General features: G+C 32.3%; 2 protein-coding genes and 2 long non-coding RNA genes across 15 annotated transcripts in view; 2 read left to right on the forward strand and 2 right to left on the reverse strand.

Moving 5' to 3' along the window:
• Positions 1–270: 270 nt before the first annotated feature.
• On the reverse strand, positions 271–13,119 carry LOC126841425 (uncharacterized). Of its 7 annotated transcripts, none has more exons than XM_050577939.1 (8): positions 12,957–13,119; positions 9,501–9,733; positions 6,537–7,408; positions 6,289–6,461; positions 5,237–5,365; positions 3,939–4,062; positions 1,282–1,471; positions 271–757 (listed from the first exon to the last, which is right to left on the reverse strand). In XM_050577939.1, exons 2-8 carry the CDS (start codon positions 9,728–9,730, stop codon positions 664–666), a joined length of 1,812 nt encoding a protein of 603 aa, XP_050433896.1. In that variant the 5' UTR covers positions 9,731–9,733; positions 12,957–13,119; the 3' UTR covers positions 271–663. The 7 variants fall into 7 exon arrangements, with proteins under 7 accessions (XP_050433896.1, XP_050433912.1, XP_050433890.1 ...); XM_050577955.1 differs by lacking the exon at positions 12,957–13,119 and adding an exon at positions 10,993–11,200; XM_050577933.1 differs by lacking the exon at positions 12,957–13,119 and adding an exon at positions 10,327–10,645 and having other exon boundaries at positions 3,951–4,062; positions 6,537–7,399.
• On the forward strand, positions 11,496–12,633 carry LOC126841463 (uncharacterized). Its single transcript, XR_007686176.1, has 3 exons — positions 11,496–11,853; positions 11,945–12,158; positions 12,250–12,633. It is a non-coding gene; the product is annotated as an uncharacterized LOC126841463 (long non-coding RNA).
• LOC126841470 (uncharacterized) lies at positions 12,650–15,465 on the forward strand. The gene is made up of 2 exons (XR_007686177.1): positions 12,650–13,567; positions 14,100–15,465. It is a non-coding gene; the product is annotated as an uncharacterized LOC126841470 (long non-coding RNA).
• A 4,802-nt stretch (positions 15,466–20,267) lies between these two features.
• Positions 20,268–23,200, reverse strand: part of LOC126840486 (box A-binding factor-like) — a 43,714-nt gene continuing 40,781 nt past the window's right edge. For 3 of the 6 annotated variants that reach the window (XM_050576294.1, XM_050576258.1, XM_050576302.1), the window contains exons 6-8: positions 22,247–22,414; positions 21,607–21,676; positions 20,268–20,847 (exon numbers count right to left, since the gene is read on the reverse strand). In XM_050576294.1, the coding sequence (XP_050432251.1) occupies positions 20,549–20,847; positions 21,607–21,676; positions 22,247–22,414 (537 nt within the window). In that variant the 3' untranslated portion in view covers positions 20,268–20,548. Of the gene's footprint in view, positions 20,848–21,606; positions 21,677–22,246; positions 22,415–22,756; positions 22,888–23,200 lie in introns of all 6 variants that reach the window. The other 3 variants (XM_050576285.1, XM_050576277.1, XM_050576268.1) reach the window with 3 other exon arrangements.

Genomic DNA, 23,200 nt, shown 5'->3' on the forward strand with positions numbered 1-23,200 from the left:
TATATTGAAAAAAAAATTGTATAATTAAAAATGAATCAAGTTACGTTTTGTCAATTTTTATGCTAGTTTTTTTTTTAGAAATATTTGATAAGGAATGCTAAGAATAACGTCAAATTTTCAACAAATTGTATTATTTTTTATTAGTTCTGTACATTATTTTATTATAAAGTATTTATTAAGGTTCAATCCAACAGTAAAAATTCTCTTACACGAAAATTACATATTAGTAAAAACACATTTTAATATTCTGTATACAATATTATAGTAAACAACATTTTACTGCCCTAAAAATCTAAATCTACCATGAAAAAAGTTTATACGCTTGAGCTTAGACGTATGTAAATTGTTTAATATATAAATATATATTATGTGAAACAAATATAAACAATTAAAAAATAATTTAATGAACGATAAATATTAAACAATTAACTTGGACTTGTTAAATTTTTATCGAGTTCTAAATATAAAATTAAACATCTATCTTAAAAAAAAAACTTATCTAAAGTATAAAATAATGGTCGACGTTGCCGTTTATTTCTTTGTAATATGTATAATAATCAATAATATACAATTTTCATCGCGCATAACGTTATGTAAAAAAGATATATGAACTTGCATCAATATATTCATCCTAAGTATATAATTGTTATTGTTAAGTACTATCTAATCATCTCTGGTTTGATTTCCTGTCGACGTGATAACGCTGGTCAACATGATATTATCCCTGGAGCTCATGTGGTCCATGGTTTGACCGTTACTGTAAAAAAATAAAACACATGAATTGAAATGCAGTATAATTATTTCCAGACAAAAAGATTTTTGAAAACGCGTTCAAACTAAAACAAAATTCGCAAAATGGTAAAAATACAAACGTCGAAACTAAAAAGACTAAAACAACATTATCCCTAGCACCGGGATGTTAGACAGATAATGGAACGCTCCTGTTATCTTACCGGCAATAAATAGGATAACCTACCACACACACGATGAATGTCCACATGTTTTCTTGAAAAGTAACTAAGTATGGTGAATGGTCATTCGGTATGTGGAGACTTCCTATTTAATGCCGGGAAGATATTAGAAACTTCTCATTAGTTTCTCAACTTCCCAGTGCTCTTAAGTTCTACATGAACAACAACCGTCAAAAACGGTAAACTTGTATTGTTTATTTTTTAAACCCACTAACTATATGTTAGTGCCTTATAATATATCAAATATATTACCCGAATTAATATTTACACTAAAAAAAGATTATATAGTTTTTTTTATTGTATTCGTTACCTTGGAATGTGTCGGCCAATATTTGTCGACGTTGGCGGAAGAGGTACAATGTGAAGTTGAGAACCATGTGGTAAAAAGTGATCTTGGGTTGTCATTACAGTGGATTCGTAACCAAGTTGACTGTGTTGAAGTTTACCGTCCGAAGAACCAGTGAACAAATGCGGAAGCAAAAGTTTTGTCGTGGGTTCGCCTGAAAAATGTATTCCGTAATTAGATGATCAGCATATCAGCAGCTTGACTCCTTATGTGAATTTATTATCTTTACAACGACATGTATATTTTAATTGGTTAAGTATCGTTGTAGAGACCAGCAGGCATTTGAAGCACAAGAAATCAAACTATATATATTATATTTGGTTAACGTTTAATAGCTGCTCCTTAAATTCATTGTGATGCAACTTAATTTACACGCAACCTTGAATGCAATTAACGCTACAACGCCTGCCATGAATGAACTCTACTTGGTGAAACGCGAACGAGGATTGAGGAAATTACCACTTTTCCAATTATTATTAATGGATTTTACTTCAATATTCATTTTTTAAATAAAATATCAATAAAAATCAGAGAATACGAATATGATTTGGTAGGTTCGAGTAAACACATGCATATATGTTGATGTAAAAAGCAAATAATTATATTTTCCAAAATTATATTTTTAAATAAAAAATCGTTTATTTTTTATCAAAAACAAACTATAGAATTGTCAATTTATAGAAGATTTAATTATTTTTAATGGTAATGCTAATTATACAGTAACTATTCGGATATATGTATAATATTATTCTTATCTTTTGATATATTATTACTTTAACTAGATGGAATTAATATGCACATACGAAGCACGCGTTTCATTAAATTCTTCAAATTAAAAATGTAATGTAAATAAACATTTGTTTACTTGACAGGTAAAACATGTTAATTTATGATCGTTCTCATTTATCTTTAACATTTTACAGATAAATCAATTGTTAGTTAATATTTCTGAATTACCATTGTCAACATTTATTGCTATTAAGAGAGCGTCGCACCGGTGATTTTCAGTGGTAAAAACATGTTTAAGCAGACTGAAAATAACTTGCTTAATTTTGGTTTTAGAGTAAAAGCACCCATTATAAAATTAAAAGAAAACAATATTCCGGAGGGCAAGACGGTGCGTTTTTTTTAAAAAATTAATTTTTTGGAAAGTAACAGTCATTTAAAAATGTTAAAATAGTCGTCATTTCTAAACTATGTATTGAGCGTTATACATAGAATAATGAAAAAAACGCACCATCTTGCTCTCCGAAATATTGTTCTCTTTTAATTTTATAATGGGTGTTTTTACTCTAAATCCAAAATTAAGCGAGTTATTTTCAGTCTGCTTAAACAAGTTGAGATGAAAAAAACATTTTTAAACCGCTTTCAAGGATGCTGTGATAGTCCAAAAAATAAATTAACTACCAAAATAGAGTCCTAGTTATTGAACTAATAATTACACATCACAGTTTAACCTTTAAATTAAGATTTTTAAAAAATTGCCTATACTTTACTCCTTAAAAATGGGCGGTGCGACGCCCTCTTACGAAATATAATATACTTATTAGCGTGTTTTCACAGTAATATTATTAATGAATACTTTGTTTTTAAAGCACGAACACCAATATCTTATTTAATATAATTTTCTGTTGACATTTTTTATTATTTATTAGTCATTACCATTACATAACTTTATTAAATAAATAAAATACTGTGTACTTTGAGGTTAAGTATTATTTATTTAAAACATCTTAAGTTATACGGTATTGAATTATTTTATTTCCTTAAGATAATTGAACGTTATTTTTTTAATTACAGGTTTTTAACAACAAATACCGAGGTTCGGAAATTTCGATAGGAAATAACTATATCTATTTAGATGTGTTTTTACAAATAAAGTTGTACGTAGCATTATGAGCAAGTAAGTGATTATTGCCCTTAAAGCAACTCGTTAAAAATAATTGTTTTATATTCTGTTACATAATTGCATACGTAGCAGATACGTAAACAGTTCCCCGAGTACTAAATCTTTAAATATCCCTTTAACACATGACCTAATCACGATAACACTTGATTGACCCGAACATTTTTTAATGAACCGTTAAATTTATCGATTTTCCTGCTACACGGTTCGTTATGAAATGATATTTTATAAATCCAAATAATCGTCTGTACAATAATTATCGTTAGGAAGTGGTTTTTGAAGAAAAAAAAACGTTGACGACTTACGTTATCTCGTCAAATACCGTCGGTGAAGTCATATTTTACAACGTGACCAGGATGTAGGTAGCACAACATAATATGAAATATATAATTACTATTATAGAGAAGAACTCGACGAGTTGCGCTTGGATTTTATTTTAAACTTTTATGTCACCGTGTTTACCACCGCCAGCCAGTCAAACAGTTTTTCCTTATCAGCAACACCGGCTCATCCGACTCCCCGTCTGGCGAACACTTCACCTTGTACAAACACCGCAATATTGACACACGTCGACTGATAACGCACGGTAAACCTAACCATCCGCCCTCCCCCGCCGACCCCGTTCGGGGCACACATACAGATAATATCGAAAAATATACAAAAACCCGACAAATCGGCTTAACACAACAGTAATATATCATAATAAATAACTAACTAGTGTGGTTACTTTGTGGTTTCTCCTTGGATGACGAATTTTGAGTGAAACCGACCGACGGGTTTTTGGGTTTCCTCTTTCGCGTCTGTATCCCGTCCTTTTTCATCGTCAACGGCCTATTAACCTGAAATTTTAACAAAAATATACATATATAATGTGGAAACAACGTAAGCACTCGTTTTCCCTAGCGCCGGTTAGTCACAATATTATGTTCCGGCTTTGACCAATATTGACACAACGTTCATCCGGTGTGTCAGCGTGTGTGAACCAGTGACGTCTGTCGCAAAGACACAGCCCGGAAAACGGTTTCGTTTTCTATTTGCGGATATTTACATACCGGCTGACGCTATAGTATAATTATGAACTAGGCCAGAGGCCGTTCCGGTAATGTTTTAACCGCAAAACGCAACTGTCTTTGACCGAGTTGGATTTGTACCGAGTGTTTCATGTACGGGTAAAAACGGTGGTAAAACACCGCATGAAGTTTTCTATGATATGGTTCGATATTATGTTATTCGAATCTGTGAATGTTTGTTGTTTGCGATGAAAGTAAAAGCTGTATAAAAGGGGTCGGCGAGACTCGGTGTAATTTGTTCACTTTTTAAAAAACCGAAAACGACCAAACAAACAAATAGATAGATAATATTATGTGGCTCGTGGGAAAAAGGCGCATCGGCGATCGCACGGGAACCAAAATATCTTTATGCCGCGACCGCGGTATTTAGTTAAACAAGATAACTAAGGCAAATCTTCTATTTTTTTTTTAAATGTTCGGTATGAGTTGTTACTTCTTAAGACAGATCTAAAATTTGGGAGTTTGAAAATGTAGTTTATGTTAGATCTTTTGGTTTGTATGTAAGTCAGGACTAGTTACAGGTTTTTTTTAGTGGTTAACACTTGTATCTCAGCCCGCGCAAGTGTATTGAAACCTAAGTGGATGCCGATTCCCCAATCAAATGCACGAAAACTATTACAATTTAAACATTTATGCCTTTATGATTACCGCATTAACATTTGAACGTGTAATCATTTGTGAAATGACAACAATGATATTGTGGTTAAAACAACCATTTTCAATTCACGGCTAATTGGCGTTTTTAAAATAAAAACTCAAAAAGCACCATCACACGATGAACACGGTTTTCTAGTTTAACTTAAAAATGCTATTAAATTGTTATAAAAATGTTCGACGTTCGCGTGATAGTTAACCTTGGGTTAAGGGTAGTTTGTTGACACTGAGTTCTATATGTAAGTATAGATTATGTACCACAAGTATATAATAACAATGAAACTCTTACGTTATGTAATTTAAAGTACAGTCCGCAGGCGTTACACACCGGTTCACCGTTGTTGTTTCTTCTCCAGAGCGTGGTAGTGTTTGTCGAACAATTGGCGCATGACACACCGGATCTTTTGTTTCCACTGTGCTGTACACAAATAACTATACATTAATGATACTGTTTTAGGTCCTCTAGTGCATTTTTGTTTTGTCAACAAAGGAAGGACTGGAGTAAAGTATCGACCCGGATCACCAATTAATTTTAAAAAATCAGTCCCACTCAGTTAGTTTATAATATGGAAACAATAGATCCAACGATAAAGGAGCTCGAGTGACCTAAGACAATAGAGACCCTGAAAAAGTAGCGTATTTTAAGGGGGGATATGGGGGATATCCCCTTCCTTGACCTTTTTGTTTGTTTTTTTTTGTTTTCCGTATTTCTCAATATAATATTACTTCTAAGTATATCTGTTTTTTTTCTATTCTAAAAAAGCCAAGGGGAGGGATCTATCCCCCATCTAAACACGCCACTTCCCTGAAGACGATCATTATCTTGCCCTCTATCCTAGTCCGCACAGTAATCATAAACAACAATGTAACATATTTCATTACATTTTTCACCACTAAAGATTTACTATATCGAAGGACTGTCTTTCAGATGAATTAACAACTATTATTAATCGGATGAAAATCTGAATTCGTGCTAAATATTATAATAATTAAGAATACGATTAATTCAGAGAAGTAATTCGGTTGGACAATAATTCATAAGAACGTCAAGAATGACGGTAAGAAGGCCAATTAAGGAAAACAATATTTAAAAATATAGCATTAAAAGAGAAATGGTTCTAGTTTCGTATACATTGGGTATTCTCGTAACACAAGAGCTTATAATGCGCAATGTCCATTTTCTTTCTTCCCGTACCTTTCGTAACGATCATCATTTTATTATTGTATAACCTATCGTAATAGGTGGGTCGTGCCGACCAATAGCTGCTGCAACCTAACCGGTAGCATCCCGCGGTAGACAATGGCAAGATAAAAGTAGCATCGTCATCGCGTTTAAATCACCTGTGTGGTTTTTTTCTGAGCCGATCTAACCGGGGGTCGATTCACTCCATTGATCCTATTGTACAGACCGCACGCGTTGCACAGGTGATGGCCCGTGCCGTCCCTCCTCCACAAGGGCGTAACGTTGGCTGCACAATTGACGCATTCCTTGATGTCTACATTCAAGATGCCGTCTATAAAACAAAAACCGAAAACTGTATTTAATTGAAACAGACGTGTGGGACTAACCGTTGTTGATAAAACCGTACTCTGGTCGTAGTGTTCGTCGATCCAAGAGGGTCCGGGATTGCCGGTCTGGAAAATGGCATACTGAGACGTCACCTGTACTCCACCGTCGGACGGGGGACCCAACCCGTCCATTTGCAAAGCGTTGGCAGCGGACATACTTTGGTCGTCGGTAGTTCCGAAATCGGTCACTTGACTTTCATGCGACCAAAAATCCGATTGAGTCTCGCCCCCGTTACCGTCGTCTTGGTATTCCGATTGTTGCTGTTGCTGCTGCATTATGGTCTGTTGGTAAGACTTTTGGTGGTTTTTGGACCCGTACTCCTCTCCCCCGTGCCCGCCTTTGTCGTACATGTTGAACATGTCCGGCTGTGGTTCGCCCTCGTACGTCTGGTAAGTCTGATAGCTATTTTGTGGTTGGTAGCTTTGTTGCTGCTGCTGATGTTGCTGTTGCTGCTGGTAAGCGTCCGTTACCGACTCTAGGGTCACGTAACTCGAATTTGAGTCCATTTTGCCTGGTTGGTGATGTTCGTACTTAAGCAGTTGTAACGGTTGGTCGACGAAACCACCGTCTTCCGGTTGCTGCCCTCGGTACTCCAGATACCTGACGCGTTGGTATCGCTGGTTGTTCGCATAGTCGGAGGTCACATACCCCTGGAACGTGGATAACTTCTCCATGGGTATCTGAAGATGCACTTCGGTGCCGTCCACGTTCCTCCGGAGTCTTATGGCTTCGGTCGGTGGGCTGTGCTCTTTTTGGTATTCGTCCGGCGACACGGGATCTATGGGCGAACGCACAGCCGGGGTGCTGTTCTCGGCGAATCCTTCCATGAGCACCTCCGACGGTACGCATTCCGTGTTGTCTGGCGTACAGTTCCTGGACAAACTGTGTGTACTTAAAAAAAAAACACAAGTAAATGAATGTAACAAGACCAATTGTCCAGTTGTTCTAAAGCGCTTGACTGACAAAAAAATGGTAATTAAGAACTGAACAGCAAGGTTTGGGCAAACAAATTTCAACATTTGTAACGTTTTTGCGCCACAAAAGTCCAAAATGTCGTACACCGTTAGTTACATATTCGGATTGGGTGTAGTGGGAAACTGCAATTAAATGGACCAAGCGAAACTGAACAATTAGAACATAGAAATAACCAGTTATTCCTATTATCATAATATAAGGTATACGACAATAGTTCTACATAAGCTACTGCCTTAAAAGCAGCAAACGCCACATAAGCATCGAGCTATTGTTTTAAATAAACGGGCAATTAAACAGTTCTAAAAATTACGGTTTAACTTTACATTATATGATTAACAAATATACAGTTTTAATATACTATAATTTTAAATCAATTTATTTGTAAAAAACATGTCATTAACATGTGTAATGTGTATCGTCCTGATAATATTATTTGACACAAAAAACTTTAGCAATGTAATTTTCAAGGCTATAATATGTTTTATCATTTAAAAAGTATAATATTATTTATATTTATTTTAATTTTGTTGTTCTATTACAATTTTTACAATAATACTATTGCATGAAAATTCAAGAAATATATTTATATTTTTTTTATTTTTAATAAAATATTCACGTATTTTCGTAGTAAAAATCATTTTGGTAAATTATATACTCGTATCACATGTGATAAATTACAGTATTACAACAAAATAAAGTAACTGTAAGCGTATGTCCAAAACCCTAGAGCTGATAAGAAAAAATATGTATACCCAGAAACCAAATATATTTAAAATTAAATCTGGTTATCAACGTGTTTTACATCAGAATTATTTTCAACATTGTAACCAAAATTTGAGTCTAATTTTTCCGGTGTTTTTTATCGTTATTTTTATAGTAGTATTGGTTAATATGAGTGCTGACTATTGCGTATACAAAATATTTCAATTGAGTTATTAAGAAAATATAAAAATAATACTAATAAAGACAACCAATTATTATACATTTTATATGCATGTACATAAAAGTGCACACAATAACGTATGCACTACAATTTGATTTTATAAAATGATTTAGGTTTCGCGTTAAACCGGAAATTGTAATTAATTCCGGCTTTTCATTTAGAGGCCGTTTTACACCCAATTTTATAGCGTAAAAACCTGACAAAGAAGAATGCTTTGTGATGAATGTTTTGTGAAGAATGTTTTGTGATGAATTTAGAGTAAATAAGGAATTCCAAGGATGATGACGTTACTGAGGAAATACCATATCCGTTTTTATACATATTTCCAAGAAAAAGAATCATTACTGTTTTGAAAATGCTTTTGCTATAAAACTACCATGGACCGAGTAAATCGAGTAAATCTACACAGGTAGTCATTTTTTGGTTTGAAAAAAAAATAAAAACATAATTAATGGAAGCTGTGATGGTTTGATAAAAATAAACATTTACACCATATTTTACATTTTGAATTAAGATTTTTTGAAAAAGTGTGTGCTGAACTCCTTAAAAAATAGGTGGTAATAAAGTCTTCTTGGGAAAAAAACAAATTCTGGTTAATAAAAGTTTCGGGTGAGGGGAAAATAAATAAAGTATAGATAAACAAAAATATTAAGTATAGATATCAACAAAATAAATACGCTACCCCAGAGATAATGTTCTTCTCTATCAATGTGAAGATTTGGTAATTCTAGTTTTAATACCGGGCTTGCATAAGTCAGCAGTTTTGATAGAAAAAAATTGTATTTTATCCTAAATAGAAACGAGTAATGTCTGTGATAGTCTGACAAAATAAATGACAACCACTGAAGTATCGTCACTGTATTAATAATTACTTATTACTGTATTAATAACTGTACACTATAGTTTAAACTCTAAATTAAGATTTGGCTTAGATACGGCCTGGGTAGCGTCCTCTCAATGTTAACACCGAGCCATTTTAGTAGTTCATAATTAAATGTGATATAGCCGATGCAAGTTAGAACAGCTACAGTGTTTCAGAAATAACGATAATAATGTCAAATTTACCCGTCGTGTCCGAATTCTCTCTGCGGTTGCTGCTGCTGCTGCTGCTGTTGTTGTTGTTGTTGTTGTTGTTGCACTTTCAGCTGTGCCATTGTATCTGTGGCCGTGCTCTCGTTTTGGGTCTGTCCGTCCGGCACATTCAGAACAGTAGTGATGTGACCCGACGTTGTAATGGTCCTGATATGAGCGGGGGACGGTCTTATCACTCCCCTGGAAGTCCCGTCGTCGTCCATGCCCTTTGGAGTACATCCATTAAAAATTATTTAACGCGTGGCCGCAACCGTTAAAAAACACAACTCGTGTGCGTGTGTTTATCACTATTATCTCCGACCGACATCGTTCCCATCGGACCCCGTTTGAAAGGAACAAACACAGACGGTGGTCAAAACGCTATCGCTTCTCTTCGGGTCAAATTCGATGTATTATTATTATTATAATAGAGAAGCGTCCGAGAGTGAAACTAGTCGTCGTCGACAACGGCAACGACGCGACGGCTGTACTCTCATTTTTATCCGCCATCGATGACCGTTTCCCAATCGGTAATGTCTTAACCAAACTAATTCTATAACTGAACCGAGTTCATTTCAACGAAGAGACCGGCGAAAATGGGAATCGTGTTTGATTTTATGTTTTTACCGCATCGAACAAAAATTAATCGTTAGGTTTTAACACGGAAAAATAAAAAACATTACATTGCCTACAGGAAAAATATTGTATAGTAGGTCCAACTAAAATATTATGGTTAATAAAGAGACACAATACATTTCTAGTTGGAATAAAAAAATAAGTAGTTGGCCTAACTATGTATTTTTTTCTGCGTATCACATACTCGACATTCAAAAATCATTCTTCTGAAATAATACTCGTAGGTACACGAAAAAAGTGTACATGAGTATAACTCCTTTTTCCCCGTAGACGCTGTTGACGAAAAGTATCATAGCTGCAGTCGTAAGGGCCCGGCGATTATCGTAAATACTTGGGTCAAACGGAAATTGCATTTTTTTTTGTTTTCGTTATAAGGAATAGACGTTTGTTACACACCGTCATCATACGACCAAGACATATTTGATATTATAAAAAAAAAAACCGTTTTAAGTTTTCGAATTGAACGACGAATTGCCGGGGAGTCCGACCGAGATACAACTGAATAATTTTGTTGTTTTTTTTTTTGTATGATCACTACCATCGTTGCTTTCATATATTATTATTATTTTATTGTAAACAGGTCGAGTGCATTTTTTTGTTTCGTTTTTATCTGACGACGAAACGGCGAGATAAAAAAATAACATAACATAAAACGGGTGCTGCCCCGGTATCTTTTATTTTTATATTTTTTTATCATTTTTGTGTCGGTTCGATAACGCTTACGGGATAGCCCGTTGTCTAATCTTACCCCAACTTTCCCGTCAATGATATCCCGGTTCTGCGTGATAAAAAACCATAATATATACATGGCACACACACGCACACATAAAAAGAATAAATAACAATTTACCTGGGCGCTATCGGCGTGGTGCCCGACAGTAGCGTTTAGACGACATAGATGTTCGGAGGCGGTTCGCCATTAAAAATTATACTTAATGTATAACATTAAGTTACATTTTAAGTATATATCATTTTACTGAAAATCAGTCTAACGAAAAATCTATTGTGGAAAATGTCGCAGACGCGATTCGAGTGCGACTCTCGCCGACCACTCGGCGGTTTTAGTCAGTTCAACTATTGGAACGTTTTTTTTTTTTTTCTTAATAATAAATGTGCTCCGTGTTCGAACCGGTGAAGGTTAAACTCACGTGTTAATTTTTTTTTTCAATCGAATGCAAAAAAATAATAATATAATATAAAGCTACATTATGTACACACCGATGACGATGATATATTGTAATGTATTCACACGTTATTGTATAGAATTAGAGCGACTCGAGTGTTTAACGACTTTAGCGACAGGCAGTCGAGGCGGCGGCGTTATCTTCGAAGGGGATTAAAAGGTATAGCGCTTTAATTTTACGCACTTAAGTTTTGTATTTGCTCTAAGGATTCCCGACGACTTGAACGCGCACGCATCGTATTCCGGCAATGACGGGCCAACGACGTACATTGGATACCTATACTGTTTGTTTTGTAATCCGGACTGTATATTATTTTTAATTAATAACACACCGACCGACCGTGGAAATTGTAGTCATTTTAACGCTCGACACTTCAAAAACTATAACTTTTTTTAAAACGACAGCTATTCCGTTTGAAATAAAAAAAAAAATTTAAGTATACCAGTAGTATTGACTATCTATCTATAAATACATTTCTTTCAAAAATCGAAATCATTTTTTAAACTATTGACCATAAATTAGAAAAAGTATATTCAAATTAAAAATCGTATATTTTCAATGTATCTTGTGTCATGTTAATTGTGTCATATTTAATTGTAACTTTTATGAATTATTTAGCAAATCTCACTGTTTGAAAATTTGTATCTTATGAGAAAAATACATCCTAAAAAAAAAAATGTCCTAGACCTGTTTTACAATCAATACCTAATAGAGTTTTACAAGTAACTTGCGTTAGCTATTCAACAACCGATATTAAAAACAGCTAAAATTAATATTTTTCTTCAAACGAGCCTTTTATGTGATCTAGTGATAACTATTAACCGTAAACGCTGTGAGTTTTTTAAAATCTGTTAAAAAATATGTACAATATTTTTGTTATGAAAACTAAAGTGACGTAACTATTTATTATTGTCTTGCTTTAGGAAGTCATAAACAAATATGTCCTACCAATTATGCAAAAACAAAGCCCGCCTAAAGAAAACCAACTATACAACACCACGAAAATTCATGGACAATGGTTTGGGGATACTCTATACAAGACACGGGAATATTATTTGGTTGAAAGTACTTAAATAAGTAATAATACACATTTTTCAAATTTGTATTCTAAACATTTTTTTTTCCGGACATTCTAGAAAATGCAAATTATTTTTTAATCAACTTTGCGATTTTACATCTGTGTGTTCCACTAATCTTGCTATTAAATAATATATTACTTGCAAAGTATAAAATATTTTTAAAAAAAAGTGCAGGACTCTCTCTAATGTATTTCACTACGGTACAGCAACGAAACCCATACTATAATGTGAATACTATATGTGAATATTTTCAATATCTTAATCATCGTATAACTATAATTTTTATCTCAACTCCGAAACACCAAAATCGACAAATCAATGATGGATAAAAGATTATGTAACCGGTAATGAGCGATGGACGAACACATTTTTGTAGTTATCGATAAGTGTCGATACGAAGGGTATATATTTTTTTTATTATTATTTTCAATAATATCTAGGGTAGAGAATCAAACGAGAAATCATGTGGTCGACACGGTGGATGCCAACCGAAAATACAAGCAGATAATAATATTATGTTTCACCATGTCATATTCACAGATTCAACTTACCCGTGCAGCTGTATTGATACGGAGCCCCGACGCCTTTATCTTAAAACTGTTCGACAAACGTTTTATCTTTTATATTCTTTATCGGACCGAACTGTAAAACTCCAGCCAAGTCGACGATCCAACACTTGACAGGTACGTGCGTATGTGCGAGAGATAATTGTCTTGCTCCGAACTTGTCACAATCCATCAGCTGGCTCCTCCTACGCCGGTGCCCCCTTCTCACTTGTTCTACAGCTGAACATTTCTGTGACAACAAATGAAAGATCCTCTACGCACTACCAGTGATGCTACTAGACCAATCGCACAGTTTTCATTACTTTCGTTGCCGGTGGAAATATTTTGTTTATTAGCTTTATACATCTGTTGTATTGTATTGAGTACTGGACTAGTTCTTTTATTCAGCTCTATCGATACAATTTGTAAAAAGATTTCAAGTTTACCAGTTGGTGAAATTGGCTTTCTGTAAAATCAAGAAAAGTGTTCAGCATTTAAAGTGGTGTTGAACAAAAACTTCCTTTTGAAGATATCGTCACTAGTACTGTCTGGTTCTTGCCACTCCTACATTAAAACTATTAACCGGTTCAAACCGGTTCACGAATAAAATACATTAAGTATGTTTAACTTAATAAATTTATAGACATAATTAATACAGATTTATATTGCTCATAAGAGAAATATTACCAATTCAAAAGTTATGATAGTATAATATGTATTTAGGTACTTTATTATTATAATTATTATGCCGAGTGTTAAAAGGTAAATTACATTAGTTAACACATTCAGTACATTATCAATGTAAAAAATATAGCAATAAAGTTATATTAAATATATGAAGGGCACAGGAGAAGAAGGGTAGTGTTCATATCAGATAGTTTTTTTCAATATATGCTATTAATTTGTTTTATTTATGCCAATAGATTGTTTAAATAAATACGTTTTTTAGTATAATAGCACTTAATGTGATTTTTTTTGTTCTTATGTAAGAGGGAGAGAAATTCACGACATAGGTTATAGTTTTGTTTTTGCTATACTCTAAAATTTTAGATGGACTACTACCCTTCTTCCCCTGTGCCCTTCATATATCTTCTTAGAAAATGTTAAGACAATGAAGACTAATATTTAAAAATATATAATTTTTTACAGGTATTTATTTAAAAAAATTATATAAGTAATGGTGGAATCGATCCATCGTCCATTAAGAGTTAAGTACTACAATCAGCAATCTTAAATTGAGCAACTACAATGAAATAAAAACCAGAAATTGAAACTCTATTAAACGTAACAGTTTTATTTTTTTTTATTTTTCATAAAAAAATGTGTTTAAGCTCCTTAAAATGTTTCAATTATGGCCTAGAGGGTCATTTTTGTACTTAATTCTATTAACGCTAATTTGATTTAAGTCTTTGGCGGTTCAAATCATTTTTGCCAAAATTATACTTTGGACCCTTTTAGAAAATTATTTACAATGTATTACCCAAAATGATTGAAGATACCAGAACGCCAAAGTTTAAAAATATTAATTTAGGTAATTCGAGTCAAATATTCAGCACTAAAGAAAATGTATAAAAAACATTATTATATTCGTTTATATAAAATGGATGTTTGAAATTTTAATGAATGAAATTTGACACTTTAGTAGTGGCAAGTACCAGAGAAAACAGACTCCATTTTTTTGGATCATAATAATAGTATGGTAATTTTTGCCCATAATTTTCAGGTACAAATAGTATAATGTAAAATTCACCCACTAAAAAAAAGAAACAAAATGAGATAATTTGCTACTTCATTTGGTAGTAATCAATAGCTTGTTATAAATCTTATTTACAAGTGCTGTGCAAAGCAAAATATAAAACGTTATATTATATTAAGTATTAACGTATACTGTATATTATTCCATTGGTATTTACAAAAAAGTTTACTAAAGTATAAATAGTACTTTAGTATTTTACAGATTTAAAAAAAACCCCATTGAAAAGAATATTAAATTTAACTCTCAACTCGAAAGTAATCGGTTTTTGAAAAGCTATATCTGCTAATTACTTAAAGTTTGACCTGTAATTGAAATAAACAGAACAAATGGTTCTCGTGTTACTACTTCAAAATGTATATGCTGGGCAACATTTACGTATGTTAACATCTTTACTATATAAAAAACACAATTTACAATTTTACCCTTTTGTTTGGCGTAGTTTACATTACACCCCTTAGAAGACTTAGATTTATGGTAATAAAAATAATTTTGCGACTGCGATTTTAACTTGTGTTTTATAGTTTGTTTTTTTTTTTGAGTAAGTGCAACCGAAAAAAAAGACAGCAGTAACGGTTACTCAATTCAGTCTATATAGCAGTTTCTTTAGACCGGCTACAATTTTAAAGAAGACAAATAAGATTAGCAAAGGATTTGCAACAGCAGCAGTCAAAAATCATTTAAATAACACACAACAAAATAGGGTTATTGTGATTTTTTGGTAAAACGTTCAATATATTCATATTTTAGCTTAATACTTAATGTTGAAGTAATTTTTTTTTTTTTGCTCATCACTTTACCTGTAAAATGCATTTATGACGTCCTCTTAAAATAGATGTATAAAATATGTACAAGGGTAAAAGAAGACTATGTACCTACTTAAACTGTAGTAGAGTTGTCTTATTAAGATAATTGTAATCAGTGCTCTGTAACTTTTAAACATTTTGATTATTTTTACTTATACTTATACTTTATTTCTAAATTCTAAGTATGTGTATATTACTTAGTAGCCATTTTAGAATTTCGATTAGGTAATGTACATGTACTACATTACATAGTCTGACATAGGTTTACATTATTTACACAGTTTAATTACTAGTTAATTACTAGATATAATATAAAACAACTAAATAGCCGATTCGATGAGTAATACATTTGATTTTTGGCGACCATATTATACTAAGAGAGCAAAATGTTATTGATTAAGCCATGTCATGAATATTACAAATATTAGCTGGTATTTGTATAACCATAACCTTTAATACCCCTAAAAACCCTTAACATTTTAACTCTTGTTGTTTATTCTTTGCGTATAGTTTTTAAATAATTTTAAAACTAAAATGATTATTTTACCAAATTATTTACACATAAGCTACACAATATTTGAACTTTAAGTTTACCAAGTAATTAATACAATGTAGTAATTACTAATTAGTATATATAGGTACAAAATTAAACTCGACGCGTATTAAGCAAAAGTTAAAACCGTGTTACAAAATACTCTACATTATTGAACAGCGACTTACCGAATTATATACCACAGTTTAATTTAGTGATGTCAATAGTATACATAAAACTTTAAAAAAATTTTAAATGAAATTTAAATTTTATAAAAATAAATGCTGTCCAAGATACATTTAAGATTAAATGTACACAACACTCATATTGACCAATATTAACAATGCGCCTAACAATATACCTAATGTTTTAATTAATGCTTTCCGTTTTAAAATTATTATAAATTAATAATTAAATTATATCATATGTAGATTATCATAGTGGATATTCCCATCTTAATGTTAAACACACGGCCATGGTGTATTTGCTGAGTAATAATAATTATTTTTCTAAAAACGAATTTATAAAAAAAACATTACTTCTTTGTTTATTTGTATTATTCAATAAGTGTGTACTTTTTGTTTATGATAAATATTAGGCGTAAAGGCCAAATGGTTCAATTAACGTATGAACAAATTAATATTAGCTATTTTGAACAAATAGAATTTGTTATTTGAACATAATTAAAACTCGACCGTAAACACAAATAATATTCAGCGCAAAATCAATGACGCAATATCTCAATAATAATCATCTTGCTAGTTGTGCGGTTAATAATAGAACACACTCGGTACCGCAGTCGAGAATATCGTGTAATACAGCATACATATAATTAATAATTTTTTTATAATGCTCTATGGTCGCAACTCGCAAATGGATGTAATTGAAACAATGAGACGGGATAAGAAATAAAGCAATGCAATATTTTTTATAAAAACCCTTATCCACAAAAAATAACACTTGTATAGTTAAGTTCAGTCCGTCGTGAGCGCTGATGATGATAGCATTGCTACCAAAACACGCCCATAGGCTAAAGTGTACAACTTTTTGTGCTTAGGGGTTTTTAAAATGTTTTGTTATTTAATTTTTTAACTATGGAACAAATGCGGTTTAGTTCCTAGGCGCGTTTTTCACATTTTTTTATGGTTTTATGTATTTTTTTATACAGTTAGACACACAAATCATATTGAAAATTATATGGACTGATGAGTTACCAGTTTGTTAAGTATGGGTTTTAAATTAAATTAATTGTACCTATTCATTAAGTTAAAAGTAAACAAAATAAGCAACATTGTAATTAAAATTTTCTTTTTTTGGTAGTAAAAACAAGTACCTACTGTTAGGGTATTTGATAAATTAAAAATATTGATTTATATGCGAGTACACTGTATAAAGTAATTATAAACGAAAAAGGAAATTGTATAGTATATTAGAGGAAAATGTGGATTTATGAGTTTGAGCAGAGTGAGGAAAAGTCAACGCATTCATCTCGAATTCGAGCGAAGCGAGAACATTTTTTTCCTAGTTATAGTTAAAAAAAAAAGAGCGTATACCCACGAATTTATTTTACCAATACACCACCGCTTGCAGGTACTGTTGGCCGAAAAGTTGTAACTATTTGTAGCACGCAAGACAATTTTTTTTTTTTTTTGTAACTTCACAAATTGTGCATGTAAACGTGTTATACAATACAAGGAATCAAAAACAGGGTGACTCTTGTAAGGATTCCCACATCCGACGGACGACCTTTGCAGTTTGCGCGTTAGACAATCCGGTGCCGGCACATTGTTGGCAATGGGGGAAAAAAATAACACCGAAGAAAAAAGAGTTGACCCCTCGTGACTTGTGTCCGTGTCAATATGCCTTTGACAAGGGTATGTTACGGTGGTTTCCAAGTCGGTCCGACAGTCAACGCGGAAACATTATCTTATTCTTTTCGGAGTGACCCGTTGACGGCTTAATTCTTCGTAGAAAAAATAATAAACCTTAAGACCGAGCTCTCTTTGTGAGCTATGTAAATAACACACACGCAATAGTGGAGCACACGTCATATGATATTCGTCGAACGACAACAATAAGAACCGAATGTTGTAAGCCGTGTACGTAGTCTCTAAGCAAATTTGCTTTCACAAAAAAAAAAATAAAAAATAACTTGCTGACACTATAGTGTGCATACAATTAGTGTACACTTTAACGTTTTTTGTTTATTATTATTATTTTTTTAATTTCCAAATCTGAAACGTTAAGTCTCGGTAAAACTGACAATTGAAAACTGTTTACCGCGTACACCTTCACGCATTAAACAATATACATTTTTTTCCTCTCGATTCCAAACAAATTGTTTTCTAGTGAAAAACAATAATGACGTATTGAAGAGGTGTCGATTTTTCGAATTTAAAAAAATAATTTCTCATAACCGATAAGTGACCTACAACTAAAAATAAAATTTGTTTTTTATATAAATTATTTCATTTGATTAAAAACACTTCGTTTTAAACTAATCCACTGGTCAATTGAAATTAAGTTTAGTATTTTAATGAATAATTTTGCAGCGTGTTTGAACAAAAACTATTTAAAATGGAACGGCTGAGTAAGCTGCGTTATATTTTTACAACAGTTATTTAGTAATACTGGTAGCAGTTTTATTAAGATTCTGCTTGAAGAACAGACTTGTTAATTTTTATCGATTCGTGTTCGTTATTTACCGTGGATTGCCGTTAAGTCACTATCAGTGTAATTAGGGTCTTACAATAATTTAGTAGTAGTCGTCTGTTCTAGATAACAACCCGGCATGGCTCCTAACAATTTAAATGTTCACTATAATTGTGTTAGTCGTTTTATTACTTGAATCACTTAAACCAATAATAAATTATAAGGTTATAACAATTTAAAGTAGTACACACAATTACAAACCCTTGTCCTCTCTCTCTTTTGATTATTTCTAATTTTGATTATTAAATAAAAATTGAGTTTTTTCATGTATAGTTTTGAGTTTTCAATTACATAAAAATATAAAATGTATATTTCAAGATTTACTATGTTTTGATATAACACGATAATGCTGCGATTAGGTTCCTAGACAACACACCAAGGTTTTTATAATAATTGCGTCTTATTATCAATTTATTACATTGGTGGAAATCAAGTAATTTCAGCGTGATCTGTAGGTTCATACAATTACATGTTATAGTACAACAGTTTTCAATTTTAATTTTTAGCTAAATCATTGTTCACAACAAGTTAATTCAAATTTTAATACAAACGACAATCATAAATATCTCACTAATTACTTGAAGCAGCCATATAGTGACAAAAAATAGTTAATGACTTTATATTCATGATGAATGCATATTTTTATGACTTCATGTAAACTTTTATCTAAGCAACTATGAAAATATAAATTGTAATGTTTCATTATTAATTAAACAACCAAATGATATTTAAATAATATAGTCCTAGAATTCATTTTTGCATCATTAATATTGTTATTCACTTAATTGTTTTTAAAAATGCAATTCATGTGCAAACAAAGTAGTTTAAGGTTATACAAATTCAATAAGGAAATAAGTTATGTAGGAATCAAATGCATTTATTTTTAAAATTTATAACTTTTTTGGTGATACATAATATACACTGCTTAAATGATTTGCTCAAGTAAAAATACATTAACATTCCACATAAATTGATAATAATGTAAATTACTCGACTACTATAAATTACATTATTTTACAACATAAAATATACTAAAATAATGACCGAATAAAAATTAAATCAACATGCTAGAATTATAATATTTAGTTTAATAACCATTATACTAAAATGTCAAAGTATCACAAATTAAAATATATGTCAACGATTTTTTAATCACAATGTCAAATATTATTGTTCCAAGCAATGGGTCAAGAAAATTTTGTTTTAAGCAATTGGTTTAACAAACTAAGTACATAATATGTACAATAAATTAAGTACTTACACATAGATATATACAATATATTATTTATATTAAGTTCTACCTAATAAATATTAATTCTTAAAGAGATTCAAACTAAATCATAAAATATTGTACTTGCGATCGATTAAATAATATATCTAAAAAATAATGTGTCATAATTATATGTACTTACAAGAATAACTTATGGATTTCAAGTTCGGCAATTGAAATTTCTCAAAAACGTACAATGCAGTCTTTTGCTTTGCTTTTTGGAGAAGATATCTTTTTATATACATATAATATAGATATTTATTTACGTAAAGTATAAACCATGATTCTCAAAAATTTCCTACATTTTTAACAGTAATGTAAATATAAAGTGATAATAATAATAATAAAAATAATAATAATAATAATAATAATAATAATTAATAAAATAACGTAATAATTGTTTGTTTGTTCGTAAAAGATAATAAAAAGAGATGAAATAAAAATAATAATAAAATTAAAACCAACAAAGTTTAAATAACATTCAAAGAATAGTCAAGGAGGATCATCATAAATATTAAAAAAGGTCTAGGAAATTACAGACATGGACAACACGCTCGGTCTGTCTTTGTTGCTGGTATTGTTGTTGTTGTTGTTGTTGTTATTGTTGTTGTTATTATTGTTGTTGTTGTTGTTGGCGGATGCCAGACTAACTATGTGAGGGCTGTTGGTGGGCTCTTGGACCGACTCGGTTTTCATAACGTCGTAGTACGGTGTGATATTCGCGTTCTGGTACAAGCTAGAGTATGCCAAAGCCGTGCTAGCACTGCCGTGGTTCAAGATGCTACCCGACGTCCTATGACAATCGCTGTAATTGTGTTCGGAAGCTAAAAAAGTTTTAAAAATAAACGATATTAAAAAAAAATAAAAAAATAAAAGTTAACCCACACCCCGTTCGGAAGAGATATTAACAGTCACGACAGAAACGAATCCGTTATTGACAGAATTTTATCATGGACAACAAAATATATAGTTTTGGCGATAACACGGTTTTCATTAAACGTACAAAAATCTTTGAACTACAGAGATAATAATTAAACATAGACGTCGATTTGCATTAATATAAAAAAAGATACATTGACTCGTCGCGTGGAATTTCATATTTTACATAAAACGCAGATAAGCTAATGTCTAGGTGGATTGGTTATGTTAAAAATTAATTATCATCGGAAAAAGCGAGTGAGAGAAAACGAAACAATAAATCATCATCATGCAAACGAGAATCGATAGCGATTCAAATGAATATTTTATGGCGGCCGTTAACAATTTCCCTTTTTTTTTATTTTAAAGTTAAAATAGCTCTATCTCGTTACTCGCATCGAGACACTAGAGTACAAAAGGGCTAAAGGGTAATAATATAGACTGCTTATCAGCGGATTACACGTTTGTAAACGGTTACGATCGGGTAATAACGCCGTTTTTAACGACCGGAGATTTATTTATGAAAAAAATAATTAATAAAATAACTCCCGGTACACATTTTTTCGCCTCATTATCTTTTATAATATACTCGAACACGTCATCAATAGGGGAGGGGGCAGGGTGTACACAACGGTATGCCATATAAAACATATTATTATACTCACGTATTTCCAATTTGATCCTCTTGGGCTCGGGATCCACTTTAGCTCCGCCCTTTGGCTTGCGTTTTCTCGTCTATAAAAAGAAAACAAAATTATACATTAACCATCAAACAATTATTAATACTGCCATTTTTTATTGTTAATGTCGACGGCAACAAAAAATACAGACTACTACACATGGAAATATATAATATCAACATAAACGGAACGTTAAAAAGAGAGACCAGAGAAGTAAAACAAAAATTTTAAATAAAAAGTCAATAGCTTGAACTTCACGGAAAAACATACATAGTTGGTTCAACTAAAATTATGGTTAATATAGGGACACAATAAAGTTCTAGTTGGAATAACTAAATAAATAGTTGGCCCAACTACATTTTCAGTTGAAGCAACTATACATTTAGTTGGGCCAACTATTTATTTATTATACAACCAATTTTCTCTGGAGAGACGACCAGATGGCTTTCTTTTAAAATAGCTAAGCAACTTTCTTTAATTTGAATTTTAACCAAGAACAAAAAATAATTACTTAACACTAATGAATCCGCATTATTAGCACAGTGGCTCTAAGTTAGTTAAAAGTCACTTTAAAAAAAAAATTCCTGTTCTAGACAGGTATTCGGCAGAGGTGAGGAATAATTACCTGAATAGAGTCCTTTTTCATGGTCAAAGGCCTTTTGACACCGTGCAACTTGAAGTACAAACCGCATGCGTTGCAAACCGGCTCGCCAACCTGGTTTCGCCGCCACAACGACGTGGTGGCCGTTTGGCAATTGGTGCATTGCAATCCTTGGCGTCTAGATGCGTTCTGCTGTACCGAAATAAAAACATTAAATTAAAATACAGAATTTTTTTGTCATAAAATATACGTCATCATAAATGTACATATCATTATTGAATTGAAAATTCCATTAAACAAGCGTTATCAGCGAGGATGTACAAGGTTATAATGCATTCACAATCAAAATCCCCGTCGAATGATACGGTGATATTGTTTTTAATTTCCTACACAATTCCTCGTTTACCCCAACAGAGATGGGCGTAGTAATTTAAAAACCATAGCACACCCGTTCTGTAATCGCTCACCTCCGCTGTCGGTCCGAGCAATACTACTAGGCGTTAATATTTCCCATAAATATTATTATGTACATACCATTCTCCTGGTGGTTTTTTCTTCCAAGCCGCTGGATCCGGAAGACGATCTCCCGAAATTCGTGGGCACGTGATGGTACAGAGGACCCTTGTAGAAATCCCCAGATCCGGACGAACTCGGGCCGGAAGCCACTGGAACATAATAATAATAATAAAAAATGTTTTTAAAAAAAACCATTCAAATGTAATATTTGTTTTCCTTTCCGGTTAATAACTAACGGTTTCGGATTTTAAACGTTAAACGTGACTTTTTCGGAGCGAGATAAAAAAAAAATCTAATATATACATATATATTATTATATACCATGACCCGACGGCTGGCGGTCAAAGGGATTTCTACAAGGGTTTTGTGACATAATGACTCGATCGAACCGCTTTCGCTTACCTGGACAGGAGCAGTGTGGCGCGAGTTAAGGATGGTATCTTTTTAACGTTATAACTGTGG

The sequence above is a fragment of the Adelges cooleyi genome, unplaced genomic scaffold (genome assembly GCF_023614345.1).
Source record: "Adelges cooleyi isolate 19-005CV unplaced genomic scaffold, UGA_ACOO_1.1 ACOO_flye_CR_arks_rails_tigmint_CR_PRNA_108, whole genome shotgun sequence".
NCBI classification, from domain to species: domain Eukaryota; kingdom Metazoa; phylum Arthropoda; class Insecta; order Hemiptera; family Adelgidae; genus Adelges; species Adelges cooleyi.

Excerpts from the sequence above, each read along its gene's own strand:
- LOC126841425 (XM_050577910.1), bottom strand. Across the intron at positions 6,462-6,536 it reads CGACGAACACTACGACCAGA|ACGGCATCTTGAATGTAGAC; the intron begins GTACGGTTTTAT and ends TTTGTTTTATAG. Across the intron at positions 5,366-6,288 it reads CTCAGAAAAAAACCACACAG|CACAGTGGAAACAAAAGATC; the intron begins GTGATTTAAACG and ends ATTTGTGTACAG.